This window comes from Halichoerus grypus, chromosome 4 (assembly GCF_964656455.1).
Source record: "Halichoerus grypus chromosome 4, mHalGry1.hap1.1, whole genome shotgun sequence".
Taxonomy (NCBI): domain Eukaryota; kingdom Metazoa; phylum Chordata; class Mammalia; order Carnivora; family Phocidae; genus Halichoerus; species Halichoerus grypus.
In genome coordinates, this window is record NC_135715.1 from 101,617,494 (window position 1) to 101,632,667 (window position 15,174).

General features: G+C 39.4%; 1 protein-coding gene across 13 annotated transcripts in view; it reads left to right on the forward strand.

Moving 5' to 3' along the window:
- The window catches only part of LOC144381608 (uncharacterized), a 42,539-nt gene that overhangs the window by 9,745 nt on the left and 17,620 nt on the right, over positions 1-15,174 (forward strand). For 5 of the 13 annotated variants that reach the window (XM_078070722.1, XM_078070721.1, XM_078070726.1 and 2 more), the window contains 3 exons: positions 4,066-4,225; positions 4,942-5,283; positions 12,815-12,866. In XM_078070722.1, coding sequence (XP_077926848.1) covers positions 5,181-5,283; positions 12,815-12,866 — 155 coding nt within the window. In that variant the 5' untranslated portion in view covers positions 4,066-4,225; positions 4,942-5,180. Of the gene's footprint in view, positions 1-4,065; positions 4,226-4,941; positions 5,284-12,814; positions 12,867-13,737; positions 13,833-15,174 lie in introns of all 13 variants that reach the window. The other 8 variants (XM_078070728.1, XM_078070729.1, XM_078070730.1 and 5 more) reach the window with 5 other exon arrangements.

The window sequence follows — 15,174 nt, forward strand, 5'->3', positions numbered from 1 at the left end:
TGTGTATCAGGAGACTCGAGCAGGAGTGTTCCCAGTAGCACTTGGTAAAATCTGCACACTAGAAGCCCTGATACCCTTCACCAGTAGAAAGGATAATCCTATTACAGTGTGTCCGTAGAGCAGTGGAAATAAACAATCCACCGTGACACTTACTAGCACGGATGACACAAAACTCAGGATAAAAAGCTTGTCACAGAGGCATCTATGCAGTATGATTTCATTTATTTAAAAGTCAAAACCAGACAACTCTGAACAAGAAGCTGTTCAGGAATAGCTACATATGTAGTACTCCTATAAAGAAAAGCAAGGGGATGATTTATACACAATTCAGAACAGTGGTTTTGTTTGTGGGGAAGGCAAGAAGATATAATTGGGGAGCAGCATACAAGCATTAAAGGTACTGGAGAGATCCTATTTTTTTTAAAACTAGGTGATGGGTATATTGCTATTCATTTTACTATTTTAAAAAAATAGTATATTGAGTGGGAACTGAACATTTCAGTTTTGTAAGATGTAGGATTGCAAAATTGAGAGGCAGTATTTTCCTGATGTCAGAAAAGACTTTCATATGAAAATGAACATGGATGTAACAAGGAGCAGGGTGCAAATACGCATGATTTTTAAAATACTTTAAGGAAAGTGTGCACTGGTTGGGACTCCCTTAAGGGTACCCCCTCAGACTTCCTGACAGTAAATTGTTCACTTTGCTCTGCCCTTATAGGTACTATACTCGGGTAGAAAAGTTGACAAGATACTCCATGAGCAAGGCAGGGAGTTAGAGCTCATGAAAACTTCTCCTAGTGATGAGGGTGTTGAGGCCACTGGTCTGTGAGCTAAGTGAGGAGGCGGTCAAGGTCCCCAGGCCCCCTCCACCCTTTTCCCTGCATGACAGCCCAGGAGGGGCTGTGAAGCTATTGAGAATTGGATGTTTTTCTGATGTGGCAGCTAGTATTGAATATCCCAAGATGATTACTAATGGAGAACAGAGAACAGGTCACGCTGGTTTTTTATAATGACCACTCAGGCGGCCATGTGTAGGTGGGATAGAGGGCAAGGCTGGTGGTATGGCTCCTGGGAGTGTCTTCCTGGGGGCTGTCGCTGTCCAAGTAAGTGGATGCTACCTGTCTCTGAGAACCACAGGTAAGCAAGTGTTGCAAAAAATCTACCGTGGAATTGACTTGTTTCTCATGGAGAACATTTGATTGCTTGTAGCTCAGGTTAAAACTGTGGAGTTTGTAAACAAGCTGGAAGTCTTTTAGAGCTCAGCAAAATTTGCCCTCCTTTCAGGATAAATCCATCCTTCCTGGAAAACATCCAAGGAAAGTATTTATGTGAGGACTGGGGTGGACCATGGTGAGCAGGTCTCCAGAAAGACCTTCCATAGCATCCCCTTCCAGTGTCGAGAGAGGAGTCGGAGAGCGTGTCACTGGGCCGTTAGCAGATCTCGCTGTCTGACAAACAAGTCAGGCATGCCACTAGCTGAAGGCTTCCCCTGGGGAAGGATCCGGCTTCTCAGGGAAACCTCAGCCAGGCATTCTTTCCCAGAAGGGTCACAATGGAAGTAGAAAAATGGCTTGAAAGTTCTGTACAAACCTGAGTGTGGGGTCAGGATGAGAAGCAGGGCAGCTGGGAGAGTGAAGGGGGTCACACACGGCAGCCTGTTTCCTCCGACTCTGCCGCAGCGCCCAGTGCCCACCAGATGGGAGTGTTCTCAGAAGGAATGAGGATTTGTTTGTTCAAATCATCCTAAAATCTAGCTTTGAGCACTTTTACTGATTTGGAGAAAGGATGGGAATGGACACTTATGTTGCTGGCCTTGAGTCTGAAGGTCACATTGTACCTCAAGATTCATTCTGCCTGGACCCGACTGCGTTAAGCATGCTGCTGAAAAATGAAAAAGATGCCCAATTCCAACCCGGAACTGTAGGCTGGCTTGTCATAGTGGTACAAAGAGCGAAGAACTCTTGACCCATTTCAGCAGGAAGATCATTCCTTTGTTACCCTCCTTTCAAGGAATGGAAAATGTCATTGGGTTCTCATGTAGAAAGCATTCTTTGGAAGAGTGTCCAAGAAATTATACCAAAACAAATCTCCTTTTGCCAGGACACCATTTAATCAGCTGAAAGATATTTATACCAAGCTGATAGTTCTTGTGGCTTAGTCTGGAAAGGAAGAGAGGGGACTAACAATAAAATGCTCCCTTAGTTTTCAAAGGAACAGTTGGAAGACACTTTGGGAAAACATCCCGAGTTGTTGAGTTGATATTCACCATCCATTAAGTTTACTAGGAACAATAGGCTGCTTTCTAAGTAAAACATTTATAAAAATAACAAAAGAAGGCAAATCATGCCAATTAACTGTGATGATTCATTTGGTTGCTATTAATTCAGATCAGTGGAACAATCCATATAGCAGATGCCTTAGTAGGAATTTTATAAATTGCATTTTCCAAGCACTGGAATTGGTATTTTGTTCTTCAGTTACCCTGTTTCCTCTTACGGAAGGAATGAGCCTTTTCAGCAGTATACCTATTGAGATGTAAATGTCAGGTGTAAGGGCCTGGCCCACAGCCCCTCAGAATCAGGGACGGTGGTAGGAAGTAGGGTGCTGGATGAAAAAGTTACCAATAAAATAATGGGCTCAGCTCCAAAATGATGCCTCCAGTAAGCCAGGAGGCCAGCGCTACCCAGGGAGACCCGCATTTCCTGAGAAGTAGCTTTCAGCTTTGCCCCACTGAGTATGATACTAGCTGTGCATTTGTCATATGTGGCAAAAGAGGTGTGTTCCCTCTATACCTACTTTGTTGAGAGTTTTAATCATGAACAGTTTTTGAATTTTGTGAACCGCTTTTTCTGCATCTCCTGAGATGCTGGTGTGATTTGCATCCTTCATTTTGTTAATGGAGTATATCATATTGATTAATTTGTGTATATTGAACCATCCTTGTTTCCCTGGAATAAGTCCCTCTTGGTCATGGTGAATGATCATTTTAATATATTTTTGAACTCTGTTTGCTAAAATTTTGAGGAATTTTGCATTAGTGTCCATCAGGGATATTAGTCTGTAATTTCCTTTTTTTATAGTGTCCTTGTCTGGTTTTCCTATCTAGGTAATGCTGGCCTCATAGAATGATTTTGAAAGCATTCCTTCCTCTTCTGTTTTTTGGAATAGTTTGAGAAGAATAGGTGTTAACTCTTTAAATGTTTGCTAGATTTTACCTATGAAACCATCTGGTCATAGACTGGTTTTGTTGGGAGTTTTTGGATTATAGATTCAATTTCATTACTAGTAATCAGTCTGTTCAGGTTTCTATTTCTTCCTGATACAATCTCAGAAGACTGTGTGTTTCTAGAAATTTATCCATTTCTTCTAGGTTGTCCAATTTGATGGTATATAATTGTTCATGGTAATGTTTTACGATTTTTTGTATTTCTGTGGTATCATTTGTAATTTCTCTTTCATATCTGATTTCATTTATTTGACTACTCTGTTTTTTTCTTGACTAGTCTGGCTAAATACCACATGTATTTCTGAACAGGGTAAGCAGGAAAATGTCAATTCTTTCAGTGGCAAAATGAGAAGATGATATCTGCCTTTTACTTGACATATAATTTCTAAGATTTAGGGCTGATTTTCAGCAAAACAGAATGGGTGAAACATATATTTGAAATCCTGCTATTTGAGAATCCTTCCCTCCTCTCTAAACTAGTCATCCAGTCTGCCACTGGTTGTTCCCACTCTTTATATACCCCCCTCTGTGAGCCACCCATCAATACATTTATGCGACCCTTCAAAGCCTTTTTGCTAATCTAATGAATTACTTCATGCTAGCATAAAGGAGGCCAGTTGTGGTTGTCCGGATACATTAGCAACAGGCTTGCAAGCTCTTCGAATCTGCTAGATCACACAGTCTTGAAGGGTGGGGACCATTACATCTTTGTCTAATCCATCAAGTTCCCACACTACATATGACTACTAAGTGAACAAGTAGAAGAGTTGATACAAAAGTGCATTTATTATTACATCGTCTCCCCTTATCCACGGGTCCACTTTCCATGGTTTCAGTTACCTGTGGTCAGCTGTGGTCCAGAAGCAGATGATCCTCCTGGTATATCTACAGAAGGTCAGTAGTCGCCAAACACTACACCACAGCACCTATGTCGTTCCCCTCACTTCATCTCCTCACGTGGGCATTTTATCACCTCACAGCATCACAAGAAGAGGGGTGAGTACAGTATAATAAAATACTGTGAGAGAGAGACCACATTCACTAAACTTTTATTACAGTGTATTATTACAAATGTTCTGTTTTATTATTAGTTACTGTTAATCTATTAGTAATCTGCCTAATTTATAAATTAAAGTTGATCAGAGATATGTCTGCATAGGAAGAAAAGAGTATGAGAGAGAGACCACATTCACATCTTCTATTACAGTATGTTATTGTAATTGTTCTCTTTTATTATTCTTGTTGCTAATCTACTGTGTCTAATTTATAAATTAAACTTTATATGGGTATGCATGGGTAGGAAAAAACATAGTATATATAGGGCTTAGTACCATCCACAGTTTCAGGCGTCCACGGGGGGTCTTGGAAAATATCCCTCAGGGATAAGTGGGGACTTCTGCACGTACTTGTGAGGGATCTGTGCTTTCAGCTTGATCCGATAATGGCAAAATGTTTTTCCAAAGTGGCTGAAATAATTTACTTTCCCACTAGTTCTGGATGAGAGTTCGTTTTACTTCCTATTCTTGCCAGCTCTTGACATTGACAGAGATAAATTTTTTCTACCAATTTGATGTGTGTGAAATGGCATCTTCTTACGGTTTTACCTGCATTTGCTGACATGCGCTGTCCTGTGTTAGTTATCTGAAAATTTTTTTTAAAAAACCCCCAAATTGAAAAATGCTGATGAAGTTCTTTTTGTCACACTCATTCAGCAATGTTAAGAACAGTTCTCCCTGAAGCAGCTGGTATCCTCCACATGGATGTTCACAGCATGACCCCACACAGCAGAACTTCGTCAGGCTTGTAAAATGAAGCCGAAGCTGCTGCCAGCCCTGTTATTCTCTTCAGAACTGGTGGGTTTTTGCTGGATTGAGTGTGAATGCACTGCTGCTTCTAGAATGGAAGACAAGTACCAAATGACTCGCACATCTCTCATGCCTTCTGGAAACTCATGCCTGGAAGGTACAGCCACTCATTCCTACGCTGTGTGGCGGCCTTTAAGAGGGCGACAGCAACCTGCCAGCCTTCTGCCGATTACTTGACTGCCGGGCAGGGTAAGTGTCTAAGCTAATCCAGTGGGCCTTCTGGAAAAGCAAGGAACAGAAGGGCCTTCAGTAAAGGATAGAAGGTAAACCAAACCAAACTTCACCTCCCAAATCTCATTTTTTTGGAGCTGGGCGTCTAGAGCTGCCATTGCCACATGGGGCTACTGAGCAAGTGAAATGTGGCTCGTGCAGCTGGGAAACGGGATTTTAAGTTTTGCTTAATTGTGACTGAGGTTAAACCATAAAACAAAAGCAATGTGGAGTATTTTTTTCTTAAACGTGTTATTGTTGTGGCAGTACAACACTTCACTTTAACCCTTGAAAATTACCATCTGAGTTGATATTTCCTCTGAGTATAAAACACACACTTTTGAAGATAGTAAAAAAATTTTTATGTTGATTACATTGAATTATCATATTTTTGATACACTGGGTTAAATATTGTTAAAGGTTCTATGTGTTTCTTTTTGCTTTTAAAAGTGGTTACTATAAAATTTTAAAGTACAGACATGGCGTGACATCAGGGAAGATGGTGAAGTAGGAAGAACCGGGAATCCATCTTGCTACCTAGATAATTGTACCAGCACAGTCTGTCTGATGTAACTACTTTAGAGCTCTGCAGACTATTCAAAGACTCGAAAGTTCCAGGGCAAGTCTTGGACAGTAAATTGTGGTTAATTTTGGTCAATTACAGCTTTTAGCACATTAGCGGCTACGTATCCCCCATTCCCACTGCCAAGGTAGGCAGCCATGCCCATGTACCTGGCAGCTTGTGCACAGCTGTGGGAGCCAGGGTGAGTAATAAGGACCTTGTCCTCCAGATACCAGCGATGTGTGTTCTGATGATTGCTTGTGATTACAGAGGTGTAGACACAAAGGTGAGAGCACTCATTGTTCCAACCCCACCATCTAACGTGGTTTCCAGGGGATTTAAAGACTCAGAGTTATTTTTCTTTCCCCATTCATTTTCCCCTTTCTCCCTTGTTGGCAGCTAGACATTTAAGGACTAGGTCATTCAAAAGCAATTGCATAGACAGGGAATTTACAAAGTCACTGTGTATACCTGGGGAAAGTGCAGGCTTAGAAAAGACCTGGGAAGATCTTTTTTTTTTTTTTTTTAATTTTTTCATTTATTTTTTGACAGAGAGAGACAGCGAGAGAGGGAACACAAGCGGGGGAGTGGGAGAGGGAGAAGCAGGCTTCCTGCTGAGCAGGGAGCCTGATGCGGGGCTTGATCCCAGGACTCTGGGATCATGACCTGAGCCGAAGGCAGATGCTTAACGACTGAGCCACCCAGGAGCCCCAAGACCTGGGAAGATCTTAAGTTTATGTTTCTCTAGGCACAGAGATACTATATAGTAACAACCACAAAATCAGCAAACCTTGGGGCAGGTGGAAAAGCTGATTTCCAGAGTTAACACAGTATAAGATTTAAATGTCCAGGTTTTGGGGCACCTGGCTGGCTGAGTCAGTAGAACATGTGACTCTTGATCTCAGGGTTGTGAGTTCGAGCCCCTTGTTGGGTGTAGATATTACTTAAAAATAAAAAATAAATAAATGTTTGGTTTTCAACAAAAAATCCTAAGACAAAGAAAAAAAGAACTATGAACAATTCAAAGTAACGAAATTTAACAACAGAAACCATCCCCGAGAAAGCCCAGAGGTGGATGTGCTACACAGAGACCACAACTATCGTATAGATGCTCAAAGAACTATAGGAAGATGAGGACACAGTTGAGAAAATGATCTGTTAATAATATGGGAATATCAATAAAGAGATAGGTAACATAAGGAACTGAAAAGAAACTCTGGGGCTGAAAAGTACAATAACTGAAAGAAAAAATCTACTAGAGGGATTCAAAAGTAGATTTGAGCTGGAAAAAGAATCTGCAAACTTGAGGAAAATATGAGTGATATGACTGAGCTGAGGAACTGGAAGAAAAGTAAATAGAGCCTATGGACATGTGGGGTACCATAAAGCAGACCAACATATGTACTGTGGTCTCATGAGAACAGAGAAAAGGGCAAGGAGATTATCTGAAGAAATAATGGCCCCAAACCTCAAATTTGATGAAAGATATGAATATTAATACCCAAGAAGCTCAATGAACTCCAAATAGAATAACTCAAAGAGGCCCACATTCAGACACATTCAATCAAACTGTCAAAAACCAAGGATGAGAGAATGTTGAAAGCATCAAGAGAGAAGTGACTCATCACATGTAAGGGATCTCAATAAGATTATAAGCAGATTTTTCATCATAAACAGTGGAAGACAGAAGACAGTGGGTTGATACATTTAAAGTGCTGCCTGACAAAAACATCTTGTCAACCAAGAAACCAAACTGTGTAAGCTGTCCTTCAAAAATGAGGGAGAGGAGCACCTGGGTGGTGCAGCTGGTTAAGCATCCAACTCTTGGTTTCTGCTCAGGTTGCGATCTCAGGGTCATGAGATCAAGCCCCACGTCAGGCTCAGTGCAGAGTCTGCTTAAGTTTCTCTCTCCCTCTCCCTCTGATCCTCCCCTCCATGGTCTCTCTCTCTTTCAAATAAATAAATCTTTAAAAAAATGAGGGAGAAATTAAGACACCCTCAGATAAACATAAGCTGAAGGAGCTCGTTACCACTAGAACTGCCCCACAAGAAATTCTAAAAGGAGTCCTTCAGGTTGAAATGAAGGATACTAGAAAGTAACTCAAAGCCATATGAAGGAATAAATATTTCCAATAAAAATAAATACATGGGAAAATATAAAAGCTGGTAAATTGTAACTTTGGTATGTAACACCACTTTTTCTACATGATTTAAAAGATTAATACATAGAAAAATTCTTAGTCTATGTTCTTGGACACACAGTGCATAAAGATGTAATTTTGTAACATAAGGGGTTGGGGATGGAACTGTATAAAAGTGTTTTTTTACGTTATTGAAGTTAAGCTGTTATAGAGTCAAATTAGAGTGTTATAACCTTAGGATATAAAATGTAATCCTTAGGTAGTCACAAGGAAAATAGTTACAGAATATACCCAAAAGGAAGGGAGAAAGGAATTAAAATGTCTCACTAGAGGGGTGCCTGGATGGCTCAGTTGGTTGAGTGTCTGACTCGATCTCAGCTCAGGTCTTGATCTTAGGGTTGTGAGTTCAAGCCCCACGTTGGGTGTAAAGACTAATTAAAAAAAAAAAAAGTCTCACTAGAACAAATCAACTGAACACAAAAGAATACAGTAATGCAAGAATGAGGAACAAAAAAGCTATAAGGCATATAGAAAAGGCATAACAAAATGTCAGAAGTCCTTCCCCATCATTAATTACTGTAAATATAAGTGGATCAAAATCTTCAATCAAAAGAGATTGGTGGAAAGGATAAAAAAAAAAGATCAATTTTACAGTGTTTTCAGGAGACTCACTTTAGATCCAAAGACACATAGGTTGAAAGTGAAATGACAAAAAAGGATATTTATTATAGCTAGTAACCAAAGATAGCAGGGGTGGCCATACTAATACCTAATACAAATAGTGTCACAGAAAATTAGTATTATTTAAGTCAAAAATGGTTACAGGAGACAAAGAAGGACATTATATATTAATAAAAGTTTCAGTAAATCAATAAGATATATCAATTATAAACATTATTAACATGAAGCAAAATGACTGAATTGAAGGGAAAAATAGACAGTTTTAATAGTTGGAGACTTCAATATCCGATTCTCCACAGTAGATAGAACAACCAGATAGAAGATGAGTATGGAAAGAGAAGACTCATTTACTTTGTTAGGAGAAATAAAAAAAATACTGTAAAGCAGCTAGATCTAACAGAAAAATATGTTCCACCAGACATTAACAGAATACACATCCTTTTCAACTGCACATGGAATATTCTTCAGGATAGGTTATGAATTAGGCTACAGATCAAATCTTAATATATTTAAAAAGATGAATGTCCCACAGAGTATCTTCTCTGACCACAATGTGATGAAGTTAGAAATTATTAATAGATAGAACACTAGAAAACTCAAAAAATTATGGAAATTAAATAACACACTCTTAAGCGGCCACAGGGTCGAAGAAGAAATCACAAGGGAAATTAGGAAATACTTAAAGATTGAAAATAACATAACCTGTCAGAACTTATGGGATCCCACAAAAGTAGTGCTAAGAGGTCAATTTATAGCTCTAAATGCTTCCATAAAAAAGGAAGAAATTTCTCAAGTCAACAACCTAACTTAATACCTTAAGGAACTAGAAGAGGAAGAACAAACAAAAACCAAAGCTAGCAGAAGAAAGGAAATAATAAATATTAGAGCAGAGATTAAAAAAAATAGGAAATAGAGGAAAAAAACAACAAAACTTAGAATTGGTTATTCAAAAAATCAATGGAATTGATAAACTTTTAGGTAGGTGGACTAAGAAAAAAAGAAGACTCAAATTACTGAATGAACATGAAGGTGGGTTCATTCACTACTGATTCTACAGTGATAAAAAGAGTATATAAGAGCACACAGTGAATAATTGTATACCAACAAACTGGATAATTGAGATGAAATGGGCAAATTGTTAGAGACAGAAAATCTACCAAGTCTAGAGCATGAAACTCTTGATCTTGGGTTAATAGGTTTGAGCCCCACATTGGTTGCAGAGATTACTTAAAAAATAAAATCTTAAAAAAAAAAAATCTACCAAGACTGAATGAAGAGAAAGAAAACCTGAGTAGAACTGTGTAACTAGGAAAGAGATGAAATCTGTAATTAAAAACTTCCTGACAAAGAAAAACCTTGAACCTGATGCTTTCATTGATAAATTCTACCCAATAGTTATAGAACTGACACCAGTCCTTCTCAGACAATTCCAAAAAATTGAAGAGGAAGGAACACTTACTAACTCATTCTATGGAACCACCTCTGTCCTGACACCAAAGCCAGACAATGACACTAGAAGAAAACTACAGACCAATATCCCTTATGAACATCAAGGCAAAATTCTCAACAAAATGCTAGCAAACCAAATGCAGCCACATGTTAAGAGGACTATACACCATGACCAAGTGGAATTTATCCCTGAAATGCTAGGATGGTTCAACATACAAAAAAATCAATCAGTGTAATTCACCATATTAACAGAATGAAGGACCAAAACTATATGATCATCTCAATTGATGCAGAAAAAGTATTTGACAAACTTTAGCACCCTTTCATGATAAGAACACTTCAACAGATTCAGAATAAAAGGAAACCACCTCAACATCATAAAGGCCATATATAGAAAAGCCTACACCTAACGTCCATTCTTCATGGTGAAAGTGAAGGCTTTCCTTCCAATTCACATTCCCAATTTTAGCACATCTATTCAACACAGTCCTAGAAGCTCTGGCCAGAGCAAGTAGGCAAAGAAAAGAAATAAAGGGCATCTGTATTGGAAAGGAAAAAAGTAAAATGATCTATTTGCAGATGACATGTTATATGTAAAAAAATCCCTAAAGATTACACACACACACATATGAAGAACTTACTTCACTTAGCATAATACACTCTAGCTCCATCCATGTCATTGCAAATGGCAAGATTTCATTCTGTTTTATGACTGAAGCAAAATAAGTCAGAGAAAGACAAATACCATATGATTTCACTCATATGTGGAGTTTAAGAAACAGAACAAATGAGTAATGGAAAAAAGAGAGGGGGCAAACCAGCAAACAGACTCTTAGCTATAGAGAACAAACTGATTGTTACCAGAGGGGAGGTGGGTGGGGGGATGGGTATCATAGGTGATGGGGATTAAGGAGGGCACTTGTGATGAGCACTGGATGATGTATGGAGGTGTTGAATCACTATACTGTACACCTGAAACTGATATAACACTGTACATTTACTAACTGGAATTTAAATTAAAACTTAAAAAAACTGAAGAACTAATAAATGAATACAGCAAAAATGCAGAATAAAAAATCAGCCTGTAAAAATCAGTTACATTTCTACACACTAACAATGAACAATCTGGAAAGGAAATTAAGAAAATCCCATTTGTAATAGCATCAAAAATAATACATAAGAATTAGCCAAGGGAAAAGAAGATTTGTAAACTAAAATATTTAAACATGGTTGAAAGAAATTAAAGAAGACAAGCAAATGGAGGGGCACCTGGGTGGCTCAGTCGTTAAGCGTCTGCCTTCGGCTCAGGTCATGATCCCAGGGTCCTGGGATCGAGCCCCGCATCGGGCTCCCTGCTCCGCGGGAAGCCTGCTTCTCCCTCTCCCACTCCCCTTGCTTGTGTCCCTCTCTCGCTGTGTCTCTCTCTGTCAAATAAATAAATAAAATCTTTATTTTAAAAAAAAAAAAAAAAAAAAAAAAAGAAGACAAGCAAATGGAAAGACATTTTGTGTTCATGAGCTGTAAAAGTTAATGTTGCTATGATGTCAGGACTACCTAAAGTGAGTCATACTTACCTAGCAGCTCTCCAGGCATGGGGGAACAAAATGGTTTCCAGAGATGCACATAGGGTAAGAATCCATTTCAGAGTGGCAGATGGCTTCCAGAGCCCAAGGGGAATTCAGGAACTAGTGAATACATTTCCAGGGTTCAGGGACGGATAACATTCATTAGGAACTACTTTTGTCATTGTGTACATAAGACAGCACACAGTGATGAGACATGATACACTGAGGCCTCACACCTCAGATTCTGCTAAAAGGGGAAATGTTTGGCCTCTCTGCTCCCTTAGTCCTTCCTCCCTGATGGAGACGGAGTGACTTATGCCTTTGGAGAATTTAGGAGAAGGTATAGAGCATAAAAGTGCCTGCCGCTTCTCCTCTCTCTGATCAGCCTGTCTGTAAGACTAGGGCTTTCTGCTCTACCACTTTTTTTTTTTTAAGATTTTATTTATTTATTTGACAGAGAGAGCACAAGCGGGGGAGGGGGGTGGGTGGGCAGCAGGCAGAGTGAGAGGGAGAAGCAGACTCCCTGCTGAGCAGAGAGCCTGACACGGGACTTGATCCCAGGAGCCTGGGATCATGACCTGAGCCGAAGGCAGATGCTTAACCGACCGAGCCACCCAGGTGCCCCTCTGCTCTACCATTTTTATGTGCTGAGGACATAGGCCCTGAAGATAGGCCTACGGATGCTTCTCTTGTCCCCAAGATGAGGCCAAGTGGCTGTGGGGCAGGGTTTCAGGGAGTTGTGCTTGCCCTCCAAAATATATGAGGCTCCTACTTTCCTGCAAGGGGGCTGCCCTGGGTACCAACCAAACAGGAGGCCACAACTATCAGCTTGACTGGCGAGCAGATTCATGCATGATCCCCAGTTCTACTTTATTAGCCTCAAAACTGATATTTTGAATTCTATCAGTCTGACTCCTGTGCCTCATTTCTCAACCAGTTCCCAATTTGATGTGACGGAGAGGTATTAATAATTATCCTCCCCAAAGCTAATGGCAGCTTTTAAAACAACAACAGAATAATAGCATAGTGATGTTTCATGCTTTATTTATTTTATTCATTATTTTTTATTTTAATTACGGTATAGTTAACCTACAGTGTTGTATTTGCTTCAGGTGTAAAATACAGTGATTCACCCATTCCATATATTACTCAGTGCTCATCAAGGTAAGTGTACTCTTAATCCCCTTCACCTATTTCACCCATCCCCCCACCCACATTCCCTCTGGAATCTGTTTGTTCTCTATACTTAAGAGTCTGTTTTTTGGTTTATCTCTTTTTTCCCCATTTTGTTGATTTTGTTTCTTAAATTCCACATATGAGTGAAATCATATGGTATTTGCCTTTCTCTGACTGACTTATTCTGTTTAGCATTAGACTCTCTAGATCCATCCATGTCAGAGCAAATGACAAGATTCCATTCTTTTTAAGTAATTTTCCATTATATATATATGTGTGTGTATATATATATTCATTTCAGTGGATGGAGACTTAGGTTGCTTCCATTAAGTTGGCTGTTGTAAATAATGCTGCAATAAACATGGGGTTGCACGTATCCCTTCAAATTAATGTTTTTATATTCTTTAGGTAAATACCCAGTAGTGTGATTACTGGATCATAGGGTAGTTCTGTTTTTTTTTTTGAGGAACCTCCATACTGTTCTTCACAGTGGCTACAACAGTTTGCATTCCCACCAACAGTGCAAGAGGTTCCTTTTTCTTCACATCCTTGTTAAAACTTGTTTCTTGTGTTTTTGATTTTAGCCATTCAGACAGGTGTGAGGTGATATCTCATTGTGGTTTTGATTTGCATTTCCCTGATCATGAGTGATGTTAAGCATCTTTTTCATGTGTCTGTTGGCCATCTGTTTGTTCGTATCTTTCCATTTTTTAAATTGGATTGTTTTTTGGTATAGAGTTGTACAAGTTCTTTATATATTTTGGATACTAATCCTTTATCAGAGATGTGATTTGCTAGTATCTTCTCCCATTCAGTAGGTCATCTTTTAGTTTTGTTGACTGTTTCCTTTGTTGTGCAGAAGCTTTTTATTTTGATGGAGTCCCAGTGGTTTCATGCCTTTTAAAATATCCATTTGATGAAGTCTGAAGCTAGAGTTAAGACATGGTTCTTCAAGTGAGTATTCTATGGAAAGCAGGTAAAACATTTTGCAGGTGAACTGCAGTAGTCTAGCTCTACAGCTGAGAAGATTGGGCTTTATGTGTGGCATGTGTGTGTAAACTATGCTTGTTGAGAAATTGCTAGGGTCAGATCCTGGGATAGTGGTTTTTTAAAGCTCATTTTGTAGAGTAAGTCAAAACCTTGTTGAGATCCTTCTTAAACAGACCTTAGCTGTTACACAGATACAGATGTTTGGGGTTTCTGTAAGATGATGTCAGATGTATAAGCAGAGAGACTGTAAATATGAACACTTTAGGACATGCAGAACAATTAACAGTATTTTTAAGGTGTTCCATATGCCAGTTTCTATTTAAAAAAAGCTGGTATCTACTAATGAGACAGAGCAAGTCAGTAATTTCAAAGAGCTAGGAGAGAAGCTGTTGAAACAGAGGCGGTACAGAGCCCAGAGTTCATTTCAGTACCAGTAACATTCTCCGTAGTAAATATAAACACAGGCACCATGGCAAAGCACCCTCACCACTATAAAGCCACTGACAAACTGGAGAGGTGATGGGACATTTTTCTGGTGGTTGGATAATTCAAATAGATTTGTGCAAGGATGAGGAGCTCACATTTCCCAGTTTCAAAGAATAAAAGGTGGAATGAGAGACAGGTTAATAACATGCAACAGAAAATGAGATTTTATTTCCACAACCTATTTCTGATGTTCAGTCTCCATGATTCTGTATCCTTTAAGTAAACACAATTTTTCCATTTCACTCTGAAGAGCTCAAGAATGTTGACTCCTTAGACGTATAATTTAAAGTGTTTCATACTTTTATTTCCAAAGAAACTGTATTTTAAATGTTTCACTCAAGCATCTGAAGATTTATTAGTAAGACATGTGGGCAGCAAATCCTTTTCCCATGAACAGTTAAGGAAATACAGAAAGGTATTCATTTGTCACAGGAAAATCTCCCCAAGAAATGTACATTAGGCTGTGATTAATGCTGAGAGATGATTTCTTCAGAGATTCCAAGTAAGATCTTCTCCACGGCTCTGGGACTACCAGAAGCAACTCTGTCCATCATTGGAGTGTCTGGAGATTGAGGTCACTCAGCCTGACATCGGCTGTGCGTAGTTTGGGTGCATGAACCACCCCGCTCAGGGGGTCCGCGCCCCCTGCAGCCACAGCTGTACACCCCAGGCCAGGGCAAGGGCACAGCCTCACTGATGGGGGCACCACATTTCTCTGGGCAACCAGATTCTCTCCGCTCCCATACTGTAAACTGGTTTATTGTTTAGCTATTAATTCCCATTTTTGTTCTGCAGATCCAGCGCCTTATCTTTTCTAAGC